The sequence below is a fragment of the Balaenoptera borealis genome, assembly GCF_965194805.1.
Source record: "Balaenoptera borealis genome assembly, chromosome: X".
Taxonomy (NCBI): domain Eukaryota; kingdom Metazoa; phylum Chordata; class Mammalia; order Artiodactyla; family Balaenopteridae; genus Balaenoptera; species Balaenoptera borealis.
The window spans coordinates 21,607,996-21,628,014 of NC_138881.1; the positions used below are offsets into that span (position 1 = coordinate 21,607,996).

General features: G+C 38.7%; 1 protein-coding gene across 3 annotated transcripts in view; it reads left to right on the top strand.

The window, feature by feature from the left end:
* The window catches only part of POLA1 (DNA polymerase alpha 1, catalytic subunit), a 292,398-nt gene that overhangs the window by 225,079 nt on the left and 47,300 nt on the right, over positions 1-20,019 (top strand). For all 3 annotated transcript variants that reach the window (XM_082375477.1, XM_082375478.1, XM_082375479.1), the window contains one exon: positions 3,238-3,334. In XM_082375477.1, coding sequence (XP_082231603.1) covers positions 3,238-3,334 — 97 coding nt within the window. The remainder of the gene's footprint in view (positions 1-3,237; positions 3,335-20,019) is intronic.

The following is a 20,019-nucleotide window of genomic DNA, read 5'->3' on the forward strand; positions in this document are numbered from 1 at the left end:
TCATGAGAGACACCAGGGACTACAATTAAATGGAAACCAAACTACCTTTTCATCTGAAAGCACTGCTTTGGCTTGGAGAGAGAATGAAGTTTGCATTGTTTCTAACGTCATCTGATTATGGGATTCAAAAAGAATGCATTAAAAACAGTGGTATTAAACCATTTTCCTTTTCCCTTCATTTCTTCCACAGTATTTGCTAAGTACCTCCCTCTGTGCCAGGTATATCAAAGCGGAATTCCTTCCCTACCCCTGTGTATGTATGGGGCCCACACTTACTACTCTGTTAACACTCCGAGCAACTAACTTGAATGCAGAGTGCAATACACACGGTAGCTCTTTCAGCTCAGCATTGTCCTTACTAAATCACAGTTGGCCACTTTGGTACATGATGTTCTAACTATAAAGGAAGACTGAAAGAAGCCTAGGCACTGTGTTGAGTGCAATTTTCAAGGAAAGAGCAAGAAATCGAACATTTTAAACCAATAAGTGAAAGCTGGAGAGAGAGAGAAATGTTAAAATATCATCTTATTTTCTTGAAGTATTTTCCATCCAATCTTGTATCAAAATGGGCATTTAAGTGTGGGGAAAAAACCTGCTGAAGATCTCAGAGAAGACTAGAGGGTGTCAGGTTTCTTGATTAGAAAAATTTATCATCAAAGGCAAAAGAGAAAAGATGGTAATGATAAAAAAAAACCCCTCTAAGTGATCACAAATTAACGGTGCAAAATCAAGAAAACAAAAGTAGGTGTTATTCTTGTTCATTTAAACTATAGTTTTCTCCGTTTCATGTGTGTTCTTTAAAACCACTTAATTGTATTTGACATTGAAAATCTAATAGGGCCTTTTGTTTTCAACCAGTTTACTAATTGCAAAATATGTCAGGAATCAAAAGGGCAGGAGGTGTTGGTATATTTTTTTAAAATATATAACTCCTTTTTAATTTTTTTCCCCTATTTTCCTTATCCATTTAAGCAGTGACTTTCAATTAGCCTGCCTACTAATATCAGGTCACTAAACTCCGTGGCTGACGCTTTATTCCTTCATGTGGGTTGTCACTCGTTTACTTCAGTTGGCTGGCAAAGGTTGTTGTATATCCATTACCAGCAACACAGCACTTTGCATTTCTGAATTGACAAGCAGCTATATTGACCCAGCGCTTATTATGGGTCAACAGCTGCGTTAACCAACGGAAGGACTGAGGGGCAATTAAAATGAATTGGCAAAAATATATCTTCCTAATTTACTCCAATTTGTTATTTATGCTAACATTGTATGGCTTCTATGGTGACACTAAACAGAATGGACCCAATAATGGCAATTAACATAAAAATATAATGGCTAATCAAATTGACAGCAACTGTTTCTCATCATCTCGACACACAATACATTATCAAAACAAACTATTATGAAGGAGGTAATTTCAGTGTTCTATTCAACCTGCAGCATGTGTGCAGTCAGGGAGATGTGTACCAGCAATTACTGCTGAATCTAAAAAACTAAACAAATAACTTAATCGCTGTCGTCCTCCTTTTTTTTCCCCCAGGAAGCAGTAATCAGGATTCACTAAAAATAACTGGTGTATAATAGTATAATGATGATGCATATTGTAGAATAGCTAATAAGAAATAAAATAGGCTTCTAGGTGTATACTTTTTAAAATAGGTTCAGGTAAAGAAAGAGAGACTCGTGGAAGGAATGCACACCAAAAAAGACAATAGACCTGGCTGATGAATAGCTCCATGTGGGTTATTCCTGCAGCCTCGTATTTATAGATACCATTTGTAATGGCCAAAGAAGTTTGAAATACACTAAATTTAGTAACAGATTTTATAATGGAGTGAGCAGGAAGGTCAGCCATTGAGCTCTAATAACTAAATTTCAGTTACTTCTGTACCCAGTTAAGTTGGCTGTAGTTTTTCATCATTAATAGCCAGTGAGGATCCTGGGATCTAATACTTGGTTATCCAAAGAGATTCCCTTCAAAAATAAGACCGTTTCTGTATCTAGTTGTAGATAGTGGTTTTCTTTTAGTTCCTAGTCAAATGCTAGTCTGTGGGTGCCACCTGACCCTGCTGCATGGATTGTACAAACAACGTGGTTATCGTGGCCATTCACTGATTCATTCATTCAACCAACGAACATCTGTAGAGTCCTTACTGTGAGAGTTAGCTTGTATGTGCTTTGTTACTGGTGCATAGTAGGTGCTCAATTGATGTTAGATTTCACATTCATCCAAGGCAGCAGGTGAGAACTGGTAACATGCTTGTCTTTTGAGTTTCTCATTTAAGAAGTTCTGAGCGTTGAGTTGTTTCACCTTGGTAGCACACCCCCATCCCCAAAGACGACACCAAAGCCCTAGCTCCTTGTCCTCTGGCATAAAGGGTTTCCCACCTATCTAATCCTATAGGAGGAAGGAAAGTATCAATAAGTTCCTAGGGCAGCCAATTTAAAAGAAATAGAAATGCATGTGAACGTGATTCGCCAAATAATTCTCACTTTGATTGTTGAATTGACTGCAGATGTTTTTCCCCACACAGGGCGAGATACAGTGGCTTAGGAGAATACACAGTGACTCTAGATAAACTCGGGGATGCTATGATTAGTTGAATCAGAACTTGTCAAAGTCACTAAACATTGTTTTGACATGGGTGAGATGAAAAGCCTTGTTTATTTCATTTCACATGGTATCTCTCAGAGGTCATATGTTGCCCACTTAAGGATGAGCATGGAGCAAGTGGTCAGGATGTTCCCAGGTCTGTGCTTCATTCACCATGTTGTATCTGTGGGCCAGTCCCTGTCGCCAGGCGTCATAAAATCGAGCTCATAGGATAGCAGTACATGTTAAATGGTTTTCAGAAATTGTTTAACTTCCTGCTAGCCTGGACAGGTCCCAGTTAGGAAGCACAGTACCACTTTTCCCAATTAACAGTGCAAATTGTCAAGGGTGCATAGGAATTTGCAATTTGACAAAATCAGTTTTTTGGCAGCAGGGGTAATCAGTCTGTAGCTTCGCAAGTAGTAATCTGTGAGCGAAGTGGCAGGATTTATTTTGAATTACGAAAGGTATGTATGCTATATGAGGGGGACAAATCATTAGGATGATTCTCTCCTTATTCACCCCCCTTCATTAAAAAATAGCTGCTTGATATGGAAGTTGAAATTAGGGGATACACTCGTTGAGTGATCTCCAAAGCTACCCCCTCCCCAATATTCATTTATTTTTCTGTTATATTGCAGTATTCTGACAAGTCCCTGTACACCCAGCTGTGCTTTTACCGGTACATTTTTGATGCGGAGTGTGCACTGGAGAAACTTATTACCGATCATGAGAAAGGTACGTTAAAATACTGTAATTACCTTTGAGTTTAAAGTGGAAATTTGCATCATAAAAGCCAGACCTACTGTGTCAGGGTGTTCATGCAGCATCGCACCACTGTCTCAGAAGCAGGCCATGGGGGCCGTCGTGAGCACAGGCATACCCTGCGTGAGGGGCGGTGGCGTAGGAATCCCCGGCTTTGGCCTCCACAGCCTGCCTCACGTTGTTCTCTATTAAAGCTGGGCTTTGGGGGAGGAACGGTACAGAAAGAACTCTTTAAATGCTATATTTTGAAAATGCTATTTTCTATAGAGTTTAGTAACCGTAATAAAGTAAGAATAGGCAACGTGATCACTGGACCTACAAAAACCAGATATTACCAGAAAAAAATAGACCTGGAGTATGTCTCTGCTGTTCACTAAAAGCCTAGGTTCATTTTGAGAGAGAGAGCTGGGGTGGAGTTCTTTTATTGACTCCATCCTAACAGAGCGTGTAGACACCTCAGCCCAGATGATCAGGCGCTGCCTTGTAAGCCTCACACAAGACTTGCAGGCACTGTGGGGCTTCATGGGCCTGAGAAAAGCTTTGTTACATAACTTAAACTATTTGAAAATGTCATGACAAGTGCATGGGTTTTTTTTCTCCTACATGAAAATCACATTGACAACTTTTCTGTTACCTGTAAAAAATAAAAAAGGTGAGTTTATACATTTTTCTTATTAGTTACCTACAGAGTGTTTATGTTGTTTGTCAGTGCATATCAATTCGACATTTTGTTGGTCGGTGTTAGGCTGGAGACAACCTCAAGGGCATATAGAAACGTACAAATACTTCTGGATTCCCTCACGTAAGAATCCCCATGCCCTTGATTTGGTCTTAAACTCTTTTCAGTTCTAGTCATAATTGACTCCAGTTCTTCCATTTACAAAGATAGGCTAGAATTTTTTTTTTTAATGCCTTGACTTACTTGGTTTTTCTGTCCTTGGATATAAAATACTTTACAACTGCTGGAGGAGTTGTTTCAAATATTAGTATCTTGTCTTTAGGTGTTCAACAAGAACTTGGGCTATCTCCACAGCATATTTTCAGTGAATTAATAAAATTCATATAGAGAAAAAATTCCTTTAGTCCATGAGTAACTAGGTCTTTGAACTTTCATTCATGACTGGTGGCTAGCCCATGTTTATTTGCGGTATCAACAATAACTGTTTCTCTTTTACCCCCAAGGACCTTTCCTTAAAGGCGTAAAGCATTTAGAGAATTAAGTAGTGACTGATGAGTACATTGTCTGTTTCTGTCGGGTTTGTTACCTCTTTCTGGGTATTAGAACTTGATCCCCCTTTACTTCTTTCTGAATCCAGGTTGTTCCCTAGATGTTCTTAGATACCTAGGGGACAGATTCCTCTTCCAGACATTTCCAAAATTCTTATCTGAAGGGCTGAATGATCAGCAGTTTTCAAAAAGTCCAGTGACTCAGAGACTTGTAGAAGTGATCTGGAAAGTCACTGGAGACTTACCCCAGCTTTTTAGAGAACATCAAGGAGTGTATGCTGCTATCCCGGAAAATAGGAGATAACAGAGTAGTCACTTGGAAGATTCTTGCTTGACAAAAGTGGAGAAGTGTTGATAGAATCTGTACACTCACACTATTTACTCTAGTTCCGTTTCACAAGTTTAAGAATCACGACACTTTTTTTGTCATTTGATTCTAATAAATACACTATCTGGGAGTTCAGGGCCAAAACGGCATGGATTGAATTACTGACTTGTTCTTTTGCATGTCAGAAGCCCAAAGAAAATAAAGCAAAAGAAGGGTACAAAATGGATGTCTGACAGAAAGAACTTCATGGAATGTTTCAAGAGCCTTTTGTTTTATTTATTGAGTGTTAATTAGTGAAACTTCTTCCTTTGATCTTCTGCTTATTTATTATTCCTAAATTGCATTTTTGGAATGAGTGCATTAGCAGAAATTTACTTGGTCTGGACGTTCTCACATCATTTGGTAATGCTAAGTGGTGTTAGGGTATTTGTTAGTGGTGGGATATAAACTGAAACACTGGGTCATGCTTACCCGTGGTCCAAGAGCAGAGGTTTCCTAACAAGGGACATTTGATACACTCTTGCCTACAAGTCACCTGGTGGCATATAGTAGTGCAAGTCTATGGATCCTACACCCAGAAATTCTAGTTCAGAAGGTGTTCGGTAGAGTTTGGGAAGCTCAGCTTTTTAGAAAGTCCCCCCAGACAGTTCTGAACACATGATTTGGATAGTTTCTAAGTACGAGAGAATTGAACACAGGTTGTAATCCATAGGGGACAATTGGAGAACAAGAATATTCTTACAGTCCATAAGTGAACAGTTACAGAGGAAACTCCCATAAGTGTAAATTAATGTAACGTATGTAAAATTCACTTCTCACTTTATAAGTTGGAGTGAAGTGCTCTCTTCTTTCTGATTTGCCATTCAAGGGAGATTTGCTGTTAAAATGAATTGAAAGTCTGTGGGATCCAGAGGGCAAATATATTTATTCAATTTGGACCAAGGCCAGAACACCAATAGATGTTAACATCAAAAGTCCTGTGAAAAATGACAGTCATTACACACAGTTATATTATTGAGAATGGAATCTAAGTATCGTCTGTCAACAAGTGCCCTGAAACTGGCGCGTAAAGTATTTACCATAGACTCTCCTTTACTGTTGATACCTAGCAACATTTCCTTCGCTCGGATAGTTTTACCATTTCCATTATAAAGCCCATATTTTAAAGGTTGTAACTGGATTGTGGTTTTAATCTGTGTTTGAAACTTGCAATTTGACTTGGAAAAAACCCACAAATTATTGGAAAGAGGTTTATTTTTATGGTGAAAAGTAGCTCTTGTCAAAGCTTTTTCCTGTGCTTTGCTTTTCAAACAAAGGTTTACAGGCCATTAGTCCATAATATGAATTAACCCCATTTGGTATTTTTCCCTTTCCTTTAAGATGGTAAGGGACTCACTTTGGTGAAGTATCCACTTCATATTCACCGTAACTACATAACATTTTTAAAATCTTATTTCTGTGGGACTTCGGCGCAAAGTCCAAAGACTTCTGTGGGATTGTAAGTGCTCCAGAATGTACATAGATGGCATAATAGATCCAAAAGAAGTTTTAGAGGAACATAGTGGCAATATATGAAGTAAAAATCCATTTCCATGATGGCAGCACATAATGGTCCCATTTGGCTGCCTCATCCCAGGGGGGCCTTGGCCTGAGTAGGGATAAGTGAACTGTTTGGGGGAGACATGAATCAATTCAAATCTTTGCCCAGTTGTCTAAATTAAGTCTGCTTAAAAAAAGAGGAGGAAAAAGAGTCTCCGACTTTTCTCAACTGAGCCTTTTTTTATTTATTTGGCAACAATAAAAACAGTGTGTATATATTTTCTATTATTTCTTGAGTGCCATCCCAGATGTCAGAAAAACAAAGATGGCCAATGCTCCCTGCCCTGGAGGAGCTTAGAGTCCTTTGCGGACAGAAAGATTCATATACAGTTAAGTGTGATAAACCACTGATCTGGTCAAATTGTTTTGGAAACAAAGAAAGGGATCCACTAACTGCCTTTCTTAACAGACTTTATTTTTTAGAGCAGCTATAGGTTCACAGCAAAGTTGAACAGAAGGTACAGAGATTTCCCATGTACCCCCTGCCCCCACACACGCACAGCCTCCCTCATTATCAGCATCCCCCACCAGAGTGGGGCATTTGATGAACCTACACTGATACATCGTTATCACCCACAGTCCATGGTTTACCATAGGGTTCACTATGAGACACTGTGTGAGTTTGGACAAATGTATGATGACATTTAACCACCATTACAGTATCATACACAGTAGTTTCACTGCCCTAAAAATCCTCTGTGCTACTCCTAATCACCCCTCCCTCCCCTCAACTCCTGGCAACAACTGAATTTGTTTGTTTGGTTTTTTTTACTGTCTCCATAGTTTTGCCTTTTCCAAAATGTCATGTGATTGGAATCATATAGTATGTAGCTTTTTCAGATTGGCTTCTTTCACTTAGTAAGATGCATTTTAAGTTTCCTCTGTCTTTTCCTGACTTGGTAGCTCATTTCTTTTTAGTGCTAAATAATATTCCATTGTCTGGATGTACCACAGTTTATTTATCAGTTCACCTACTGAGGGACGTCTTGGTAGCTTCCAGATTTCAGCAGTTATGTATAAGCTGCTATAAACATCCATGTACAGGTTTTTGTGCAGACATGTTTTCAACTCCTTTGGGTAAACACCAAGGAATGCAGTTGCGAGATCATTTGATGTGTATTTTTGTAAAAGACTGAAGAACTGACTTCCAAAGTGGCTGTACCACGTTGTTTTCCAGCCAGCAGTGAATGGGTGTTCCTGTTGCTCCACATCCTCCCCCGCGCTTGGTGGTGTCAGTGTTCCCGATTTTAGCCATTCTGATAGTTGTGTAGTGGCATCTCAATGTTGTTTTAACTGGCATTTCCCTGATGGCATATGATGTGGAGCATCTTTTCATATATGCTTATTTGCCATTTGTGTATCTTCTTCGGTGAAGTGTCTTTGGCCCATTTTTTTAATCGGGTTGTTTGTTTTCTTATTTAAGAGTTCTTTGTGTATTTTGGATAACGGTCTTTTATCAGATGTGTCTTTGGCAGATATTTTACCCCAGTCTGTGGCTTGTCTTTTTATTCTTTTGAACACTAATTGCCTTTTCACTTTAGTGTTTGATTTTTCCTTATTCCTAAAAACAAAAACAGAAAAACCACTTTTTTTCTGTTCCTGTTCTCTCTTACCAGATGCTTAGCTCCTGTTCTCTCTTACCAGATGCTTAGCTCCCCTTATTCTGCATCAGCTATTTGTAGTAGGATGGTGTATTAGTCTGCTACGCCTGCCATAACACAGTACCACAGACTGGGTCGCTTCAACAGCAGAATGTATTTCCTGACTGTTCTGGAGGCTAGAAGTCTGAGATCAAGGCATCAGAAGGGTTTCTTCTTCTGAGGCCTCTTTGGCTTGTAGATGGCCATTTTCTCCGTCTTCACATGGTCCTCCCTCTATACCTTTCTGTGTCCCATTTTAACTTAATTACCCCTTTAAAGGCTCTATCTCCAAATATAGTCACATTCTGAGGTACTGGGGGTTAGGACTTCAACCCCTCTTTGATATGACTTTGGAGATGGGGGGGATACAATTCAGCCCATAACACATGGTCGTCTTGGTGAATTTTCTATTAGTCCTGCCAGAATAGGAACACCAGGATTTAGGACTCTGTGTTGAAGAAAGGAATTGGAGCTACGGTATAAATGTTTGCAAAAGGATGGTGCTTTAACTGTGGACTTCTGAAAAGCATCTGTTAGGAAGCCCAGTTTCTCAGTGGAGTCCCTTTAGGCCCAGAAGGACTACTCTTCAGGTCACCCCTATTTCTTTCAAAGGCCCATGGGCGGCCTGAGGGCCACAGCCTACTGGGCAGCCCCTGTCACGGGCTGTGCTCCTCACTCCTCTCAGCATGGTGAAATCTCCCAGCCACTTCCCCTCTCAAGCTTTGTTCTCACTGGCTTGTTTTGCCAGTTTTTTCTTAAACTTTTCTTGTTACCATCACTCTTCTTTTGTCTTTTCTTTATACCTGATGGTAACGTCTGTAGGTATTTGTTGTTTCCGTTAGTGTCACCAGAACTAGGCTGACCCTATGTAAGGTACTTTATAGTTTCCTGTCATCCTTTCATATGTCTCACACAGGTCCTCACAACAGCCCCATGAGGTAGCAGTGGATTGTGCCCCATTATATTGATGAAGAAATTGAATGTAGTATAAGCTTGCTTCCTTTGCATTCCCATAGCACCCTGTGAAATGCCCTTCTTGTAGGACTGGTCCTGAATTGTTTTGACTTTCTCTTCCACTGAGTTCATGGAGGCAGAGGGTTGTACCTTGTTGATCTGTGCTTTGCCTATGGGAGCCAGCTCACTAAATATTTGTTGAATGAATCCTTAGTGCAAAATAAGGTCACACAAGCACTTTGAAGAACTGTGGAGGAGTGAGTCCTAGGAATTAGTTCTGTCCATGAATGGCAGTGTGCTGGAAAGTTCTCCAGTCTCCTGTATTGCTCGCATGACTCAGGTGTGCCATAAATTAATGTCAGTAAATTTCCTTGACATTTTCAGGTTTAATATCTGTCATTTCAACTCTTTGCAAGTGATAACTGAAGATGAGTGACGTCGTAGCTCTCATTTTGCTGATGCCAAATTTGAATTGAATCAAAAGAATGTCAGGTCACTTAACTAGTGAGTGAGCCTGGGTGACTGCCCCTCACCCACACTGCCAGAGTCCTGTTCTCTGCTTGCCATCAGCCGAATAGTTACGCTCATGAAGTAGTAATGATTGTATTGCCTTGTGGAAAATAGGGACCCCAAAGAGAGACAACAGCTAGTACTGAAAAGCTAAGGAATCTAAAAAACTGTTTTGGTGGTTTAGTGTTTTGTTTTTTGGTTTTTTGTTGTTGTTGTTTGGTTTGGGGGTTTTTTTTTGGTTTTTGGTTTTTGGGGGGTGTTTTGCCAGAAAATAAGAGTTGTATGGAAAAAAATTATATGCTTTAGTGCATATGGGAATTTGGAGATTTCTGAGGGTTTAAGACAGCTCCCTTTTCAATGTTAAGGATTTCTACTATTCCTAAACTGCGAAAGCGAAAGAGTTGTATCATTGCTAGAAGTGCTGAAATACAAGTAGCAAAGAGCCGCTGGAGTCCTCTCTAAGCCAGTTGACATTCTTAGAATTTACTTTGTTAAAGCCTCACGAGGCATTAAGAAGAAGGCTGTGTCAGACACCCTGTCTGATCCAATTCTTATGGGTTATTCCACTGAATTTTAGAAATGAACCTTTTCTCTGTTTTTAATAAATAATAACAGCATACACAAAACAATTCATACCTACCAAATACATATAAAAGTAAAGGTAGAATTTCACTTAAGTACCAATTTGCTCTTCTTAAAGTTATATTTTTTATAATTGTGAAAAACATTTTCGTTAAAGAAACTGATTTTGAAATGGGCAGTCCATTTTCCTTTTGTTTCATTTTCTTACGAATAAAAAATGATCTGAGGTTTTGGGTTTTTCTTTTTAACTATTTCTTTCATTAGTTTAAGTGAATTTTTATCATGGGAGACTAACGTGGCAGTTCAGAACAATTCATGATTAGGAAGTGATTGTAGAAATACATAAAGAATTTTGATGATAGAAAAAGTGGTTCATATAATCCTGAGCTTTGGGGGAGTGTTGTTATTGTTAGACATTATGTAGTTTCAATCTTTAATGACTTAGAGAAATACTAACAACATAAGGTCAAAGTCCAAAACTTAAGTAACCATTATAATTCTAATTTGTAGTTTATATGCAAGGTGGAAAAATTAGTAAGAAACACTAGAATTGTTTACAGCTGTTACCTGTGGGTGGATTATAGATAATTTTTATTTTCTTCTTTATATGATCTGGGCATGTACTGCTTTTATAACAAGAAACAAATTATAAGAACTGAAATTTTACAAAGAAATGTTTTGTTCAACTTGAAATAATGATTCCAGTAGTTTAGCAGTTGAGGGAAAAAATAACATACAGATGAACCCAGGTCAGCTTTTTTCTCCCTGCATTTTTTTCCAAATCAAACATAATGCCTTGTTACTCAGAGAGTGATCAATATACCAGCAGTGTAGGCATCACCTGGGAACTTGTTAGGAACGCAAAATATCAGATCCTCCCCAGACCTACTGCATCAGTATCTGCATTTTAACAAGATTCCCAGGCGATTCCTGGGCATATTAAAGTTTGAGAAGCACTGATTCAAGACACTCTCCTTAGTAACTAAAGCCTACTTGCATTCTATTCATCCATTGATTGGGGCCATCCTTTTGGCAAAACTTTAAAATGACGAATGGGCAGAACACAGAAGGCCTAGCCAGGTTTCAGGTGGAAGTGGCACGACAGCCTAGTCTTCTGAAATATATTCTGTAATTAAGCTTAAAAATGTAGTAGCCTGAGAAGAGCTAGGAGAGGGGGGAAAAGCAAGAAAGCATGAGTTCCTCCACTTTGTTTCTTCGTAACTAGAAGGAACAACGGAGAAGTAAATTAAGATTTTCAAAATGGCTTTCAGCTTCTCAAGATGAGTGGCTTATAAAAGAGAAAACTGGAATGTAGCTCTATAGCCACTTCATACAAGGGTTACTCTGTATGTGCCCACCAGTCACCACATTCTGGGTCTCATTACAACATTGATTTAGTATGCTTGTAAAGATTTCAAGGCATCGAGCTAGAATTTTTTAGAAATGAAAACAAGCTTCTATTTCTTAATTTTGGAACTACAAAATTTACTTTGGAATTTACTTTTCCTACTGTTGCTGACTTTTCTGTTGTATTTTTATGCTCAGTACAAGAATGACAAAGTTGGTATTTTCCTATGGCAGCCTGGAGCCCCTTCATACTGCTTTGCTTTTCTCTCTGAATACTGCTAGTTTTGTTTCTGTTTTGTTGTTTAACTAAAGACAACTTTACAGTGTGACAGAAGAGAAACTACATTTTCCAGGGAATTGTCACCATAGTTGCTTTGCCCGTAGTGGAGGTGTCTTGTCTCTGTATATTTTCTGTTATCCTCTTTAGGATAGCGAAAGTTGTATATGACAATATTGCCATGTGTTTGGGCAACAAACTTCCAGATTCTGATAACGTGCCTTTTCTTTAAGCCCATTTCTGTAAATATGCACTCAAGTTTTGCACTTTTATGTAGAAATGGACTCACAAGCATGCTGTGATAACAGATGTGTTACAAGTTTTGTAAAATCCTTCCTAGTATGTCTTTTCAATGAGCAGGTTCCTTGCCCCTTTTGTAGTGCCAAGTACAGCAGCACAAACAAGGGCATTATCTAGGTGATAATGCTGTGGTTGATGGTCTTCATTTGCAAAACATATTGTCATTTTTTGAGTGTTTGAGAGCCGGGAAAACCTGATAAGATTTTTTTCATGTACTTTAAAAAATATATACTTCTATCACCAATGAGGGAAAAAATATTAAATAATTTTCAAGCAGTTAGACCATAATGTGAGCTAATCACTTTATTTTGAAGAAAAGTATTTTTAAACAGTTGAGCTAGTGAATTTACTTTTAAAATGTATTGTGCTTACACAGTAGATGGTTTTATTTCCATGATGTTTTTTACTACATAATTATACATCTTAATTACGTAATTACTATCATAATTATTATGTAATTGCATGTACTTCCACTAATTACAAAATCAGGAAGTGTAATTATCTAGTAAAAACTTTATGAAATTTCATGCACTAAAAATTACTTAAAAGGCTATCTATTCCAGTGGTCTACTGGAAGGCTTTCCGTGGTTAGTCTTAGTCCTGACTTTAGTTTAGAACTTGAACCCAAAGGCCAGGAGAAGAAGGACAGTTACAAACAGACTAACACTAAACTGCGTATTGCAATATAGGTTAGATGGCCTTTGTTCCTTATGAGTTAAAGCCAGGGTGCGTTTGAATTTCTTTGTGTTTATGGAAATGTGGTAAGAGTAATATCTTATATTTGAGGTAGCATCACAAAAACTGTCAATGAAAAGGACAGTTCTTAGGAAAGAATTAGTTAATAGAATTGACAATCAAGCCATTAACGTTACAGAACAGCCAGGCCCTCTATACTTCTGTAATGTGAATGGCTTATTTAGCTATCTCTGTCTTTAAAATAATAATAATAATAGTAGTAGTAGTAATATTATTATTATTATTATTTAAAATTCTGTTTCTTTAGTTTGAAGAGGGCTTTTCCCCCCCAGTTTGTGTTTATATTTACCAAGATGGGAACAAACATATCAAAAGAGCATAATCCTTTTCTACTATTACTTGATGTCAAAAGGAGCTTTTGAGACATAAACATACACGCACAAACATGTAACATCAGACCCTAAAGACAGAAGGTTTAATTCAATAAAGCTATGATGTCTTTACCATTCAAAACGACATACAAATTGCACAGTGAAACAATAGTCATAACAGCAAATTAGATATGACATCTAAATTACACTACAAAGAGAAATCCCAGAACCATTTTTGGTCTGTAGGAGTCTATTTTAGCCCAGGTTTAAAACCCAGTCTAGAGACTGCTTTATTGCCTAAGTAGGGTAAAGTTGTAGAAAACTAATTAGAGGTTGGTTGAATTAATTGCAGATTAATTAGGAGGAAAAGGCTTATAATACTCATGGCCGAGAAGAGAGTAGATCCTGTAACTATCAAGATAGAATGTACTCTAAGTTTCAGGAATATTAAATTATCGATATTTGTGTAACATCTATAATAATCTGTTATAACATGACCTAAATAAAGCACTTGGGTTAGATATAGTTACACTAAAATTTCTTCCCCTCAAAATTAGTGCTTTTCGCTAGAAGTGTATTGAATCAACCACGTAAAATATATAACAGTTACTTCTTTTAAAAATGCAGCCGTAAACCTTAAAAGGTCTGTAGTCTTAAAAGCATGTGACATTCCCTTTTTTTGTTGTTGTTGTTGTTGTTCTTAAATCTTTCTAAAGAAGCACGCTTTGTGGTTTTATCAGTTATTGACTTTGTGACTTTTTAATACCAGCTAAAATTTGTAATAAATGTGACCTTAAACAAAAAAGTCAGTGAAAGAAATGAAAACACCAGCCCCGTTTGCTTCAAGCAAATTAGAGGGTTTATAGTCATCCAGAATTATTTCCTGCTCTCAGAGATATTTGGGATTTAAACAGGTTCAGTCTGACTCTGGTTTTTTTTCTCTAGTAGTTTGGGATTATTTTTAAATTGCATATTCTTTTCCTCTTGGGAATCTTTGCTCATTTACTTAGGCCAGAATTTAATGTCTCCATCATTTCTTATTTGCCTTAACTCTGTCGTGATAATGTTTCTTTTCAGAAATGTTTATGCTCCTTTTATGTTTATGAGAGACAGCACTTGCCTCTCATGCATCTTCTTCATCTTGTTTTTGTTTGTTGTTGTTGTTGTTACCAATTGCATGTGCCGTATCTGAATAGCCTCTAATGGTTAAGAGTTAAGTGTTTTTGCTTAGTCCTCACCTTTCCGATTACAGTGCAGATTTAATTTTTAACCTGACTTAATGTTTAAACTGACTGGGTTTTTTTGTTTGGTTTTAATTTGCTTTGCTTTCTTGCTTTTCATAGAAATTGGCATATGTTTTCATTATCCTCTGTAATTCTTTAAATTTTTCATAATTCTCTAAGGGCTTAAGCCGTAACTTTTGAAGTTTGTGTCCCTGTGATATCTCCAGTTACTCAGTAGCCCCAGGCCCAGATGTGGTGTTGATTTGCACATGATTAGTCAGTGTCCATTTATTATTTTATGCTACTGCACTATCATGTCCATATAATAAACACTATCTCTCATACAGGAAGAAAACCCATCATCAATCGGACTCATTCTTAGAGTAGTTCTTTTTATAGTTGTCATGAATTTATTCAGACCCGTCAGTATTCTCTTCCTTGTGGCCAGCGGGACAGTAACCAGATGGAATTAGTAGTCGGTCATGGAGTTCAATTGAATTAACATTGATTGCATTCTCCCCATGTAAAGGCCCTGGGAAACCTGTTAGCCTTAGCACCGTCCCTTAGAGCTTAAGGCTTAAATCAGCTGTGCTCACAAAAAGATAGGTTTGCAGACTAATTTTAGACACCGATTTACTTTTCTTGTTTTAAGAAATTATTATAAAACCCAACTCACAAATAAGATCACCAAACCAGGTCTGTGTGTAAGTCTGGTTTTATCTGTTTCTCCTTGCTTCACACCCCGCCCCCCAAAATTCATTCAATGAGTGTTTGCTGAGTCTCTGCCTTGTGTGATATGTAAAGGGCCCAAGTATAATCAAGAGCTGGGTCCTTTTTTAGAGGTGATAATATTTCTGATCATTTTCTTATTCACGAATTCACCCTCTAAGCACCTACTTTTTATAGGACTTTATATTTTATGGAGAACATTCACATCTATTATCTTTTACGTTTCCCATTAGATAAAATAGTTGACATTTTTTCAGATGAAAAAACAACCTGAAAGAGATGAAACGACCCTCCTGAGGTAGCAAAGCTGCATGGTGTGAGAGCCCAGCCTTCTTTCCACTGTGTCACAGCTGCCCTGCTCTTAATCTAGTAGGGAAACTTCGACCTGAAGGCAAATAACTCTTACACAAGGGGATGGCATGAAGTGCTGTGGGATCTCCGCATTTAAGTCCGGGAAGGGTTCCCAGTGGAGATGGAACCTGAATTGGGCCTTGAAGAAAAGATGAGATTTTAATCGGCACAGGTGCTGGCGTGAAGTTTGAGACTAAGTTTTGTCTTTCCCACTATTCTTTAAGTGCTCTATTGTCTATTGCTGATCTAGCTTTTATAAATCAAAGAACCTTATTTGACAAATGCATGGTGATTTTTAAAACACTTTTGAATTGGAGGTTTAGTCAAAAAGCACTTATTAAGAGGGTAGTCTATGCGAAGCTTTAAACCCAAGACTGGAAGCTGGAAAGCTGTTCGCTCTTCACTCCACACTGTAACCAGTGGTGCTGCTTTGAAAGAAGTTGATTCCATCCTGCAAGATACATCTGTCAGAAGTGTATCAAAGTGTTTTCCTATCTTAAATAATTTAACTCAGATATAATAATGTAAGTATTTTGACATGAAAATGTTACATACTGTGATATATCCACTTATCTTAAAACAGACATCTTTAACTTTAAAAGAAAGAAGTATGGTAAGACAAAACAAAACAGAAATAGGAATTAAAAGAGATGAATGACAGACGGAATTAGTTTTATTTAGAAGATAAAAATAAAATCCTATTAGCATTATGACCAGAGAATGTAAAAATGTTTTACTTGAAGCATGATTAATTTTTTAAACTATCATCATGATGGAAGTTTCGACATATGTAGGACCTGTTTATGGAGTAAATGTTTACTGCTAAAATTATCCCTATGTTTTATTGATTATTATGTATTGTCTTGCCCCCAAAAAAGTAGATGCTAAAAGTCAGTGAAATCCAAGATAAAAGGGAGGGTCTAAATCGAGCCTGTCTTCAGGAAATTATCCAACAGAGCACACATTGGTCTCTCTTAGTAAAGGCTTTATCACTTTTAACAAATGTGCCACAGGAAATTTATTAGTATGCTACAAAGAAATTTTCAAAATAATTAAGGCTAAACTACACTTGTCAAAATAAATGAATGAAATACAATTTTAAATCATCTTTCTTCACTTATTGCTCATTTGCATAATTCAGTAACTTACACAGGAGTCTTTCAGTTATTGGTGTGAATTAGCAAGGTTCTGCTATTCCTTGTTGTACGAGCGGGAATTATGCTACCATGTAATTAACTATTCCAGACATGGACTAACGGGAAATACCAAAGGGCACAGCAAAATCTAAAGAGACAAGGCAGGGAATCTGAAGACAAGAGACAATCAAAGACACCCAACAAACTCAAGCTGGTAGACCACAGGGAATTTTGAATGAAGCCTCTTAATTTATTTTGAGAATAAGGAATCAGTAGTATGAGAGAAATCTCAACAAGATTAGCTGACTAAGCCTACTTAAAAAAAATATCTCTATAGTGCATGGTGTGCCAGGTTAACCACTCCTGTTTGTTAGTCTGTATACAGCTCAACAAATAGCCGGCAAAGCCTTTCATGGGTATATAGTGGCTTTCCATTGAGGTTTTCACTCTTTGAAGGAGGTCGTTTATACCAATGAGATCTGTAGATGCAAATTGCTTTCGCTATATGTGAGGGGTCATTCCTTTCACAGCAGACTTGCTCATCTCTTTTATAGAGGTTTTGTTATTTTTCTACTGCTCCCAAAGGAATGATGGGAATCACGCGCCCCCCCCAACCCCCCATCTAACTTAGCATCCAGATCTTTTCCTTCCAGCTCTGTGAAACTTTTGTGTGCTGATCTTTGGGAACAAAACAAGCTGTTGGCAGCAGCCCTTAGCGCTGAATCAGGAAACTTTTTTCCTTCTTTCAACCTGAAATATCATTTTTAGATTTGCCTCTCTTTTTCACCTAATTCTTTTTTTTTTAAATAAATTTATTTATTTTATTTATTTATTTTTGGCTGCATTGGGTCTCCGTTGCTGTGCGCAGGCTTTCTCTAGTTGCGGCGAGCGGGGGCTACTCTTCATTGTGGTGTGCGAGCTTCTCACTGCGGTGGCTTCTCTTGTTGCGGAGCACGGACTCTAGGCGCACGGGCTTCAGTAGTTGTGGCACGTGGGCTCAGTAGCTGTGGCTCGCGGGCTCTAGAGCGCAGGCTCGGTAGTTGTGGCACATGGGCTTAGTTGCTCCGTGGCATGTGGGATCTTCCCTGACCAGGGCTCAAACCCGTGTCCCCTGCATTGGCAGGTGGATTCCTAACCACTGTGCCACCAGGGAAGCCCTCACCTAATTCTAAGAGAATTTCTTGCTCATTGCAGCAGTGTGTCACTGTAACATGCTAGGGCATGTGGGAAATTCTTGGAAGCAATGTCCTGAAAATGTCATTTTTAGTTTGGCTCCCAGATGATGTAAGCTCATTGGAACTAGAGGAGCAGAGAAGTGAAGGGATCTATTTTAAGGGTTAGCTATGGAAACCTAACTTCTGATCCCATTACTGAAGTGGAGGGAAAGATAACATTTGTCTTTCTCCTAAGCTTTTAAGAATCATACAGACAATCATAGGTTTTAGTCTATAATGTTCAGGAGTCTTAGGGAGAAGGGTTTCAGGCACACTGTGGGAGCACTCTGTAAATATTTGTTGTTTCTTCCTTCCTTCCTTCCTTCCTTCCTTCCTTCCTTCCTTCCTTCCTTCCTTCCTTCCTTCCTTCTGCTAGCATTTTTTGAGCACCAAGGGCACTGACCTAGGCTCCTGAAAGGCAGTATAAGGTAGTGATTAAAAGCCTGCTCTCTGGAGCCAGAATGGCCAGTTCAAGTTTTGGCTTTCCACCTCTTGCTAGATAAGTAACTTTGGGGCATGTGACTTACCCCGTGCACCTTCCCTGTACAGCTGGGAGGAATATAGGGCCTGCCTCGTAGGGTTCAAATTAAATGGGATAATATGGAAGCAGGGTGATATGTAAAATGCCTAGAATAGTGCCAGGCACGTAGTAAACATGCAATAAATGTCAGTTGGTTTTATTATTTCGGAGAATAACACTTTATCCAAACCACTGTGATAGTCCTTAGTATTACTGTTACTCTATCTGAGTTGGTTTCTGTAGCCTCTCATTGACCATGTTTTTTGTTTATATTTGTATTCCCAGCATCTGGCACAACACTGCAACTGGATGGTTGCAGTATGAAAAAGGCATGGTTCCTACTCTCAAGGAGCTTAAAATCAATCGTGATAACTGTCATTTAATTCTGTCAGTACTAATAGCAGAGGTTGAAACACAAATAATCCACAAATCATTTTCATGTTGTTTACATATGTCCCTTATCGGTAATAACTGTTGCCTGTTTCCTAGGGAGGGTAAAAAATAGTTGTACTTGTGTGCAGAAATTTGGCCAAACCCAAGTTCCCTAATCATATACTTTAGCACATTACTTCTTAACAACCAGGGTGTATCTTTTACACTTTTTAAAATAACAGGTGCCCAGTTGCCACCGCCAGGTATCTGGTTCAGTAGGTCTGGGGTGGGGCCCCAGTGACTGTGTATTTTAAAAAGCTCCACAGTGACTCTGATGCACACCTACAGTATTGAGAATCTCAGAATTAGTGAAACTCTTCAAACTTTAATATTGCTTCATGTCAAATATGCATTAAGTATGACTTTGATATAGAAAGGGAGATTGGTTGGTATCTAGATAACAATTTAAATAGACAGTAGAAAGGAAAATGAAGTCAAACACATGAATTATTTCTTCGATAAGGGAATCATTTATGGTGCTATATGAGCTAATATAGCATTCAAGAATAAAGCGAAGGAGAAAAAATGGGCTAGGGAAAGTAAGCTGGAAGAAACTGGTTTTTGGTAACGAGAGAAGATGAAATAAATGCATTTCAGCAAAATTGGCAATAAGAGCACTTGTTATTTTCAACATTAACTTACATCATGAAAGTAGGAAAGGGCCACCGTGGATGGTGGGGAATCCTCAAAGAGACTAGACGGGTGACTGGGAAGTATCGAGGTAGCAGCTATCCCAACCCTGGCATTTAGGCGTCTCCATAGTTGGGATTTCTGGGACCTTTCCCACCTCCTGTAGTCTTCTCCTTACCGCTGGGCCCAGCTGGCAGGGTCTAGGGTGGGGCCCCAGTGGCTGTGTATTTTAAAAAGCTCCTCTGTCCTAGGAGATCAGCCCTTTGCAGTTTCACATTGCTGCCTGTCACCCAAACGAGCTGGGACCAGGTGGTAGTCCTGGAGGCATTGGAAGGACATGTCTGGGCACCATGGTCATAGTTGGGCTTACCTTGGGTCTCCCGGCAGGACAAATAGCTTGGTTAGCCCCATTTCCCAGCACTGGGGTCTTGGAGCTAGAAAAGAGTCTCCGATGAGCCTTATCTCAGGCTGTTGGTTTCAGATCACCCCCCTTTTGCCTAAAAGGATTGAGACAGCACCTCCGGGGCACCTGCAGATTAGACCCCTCCCTGGGCGGGCCTTGACTCCACCATGGCTACCTCCACCTGCTCAT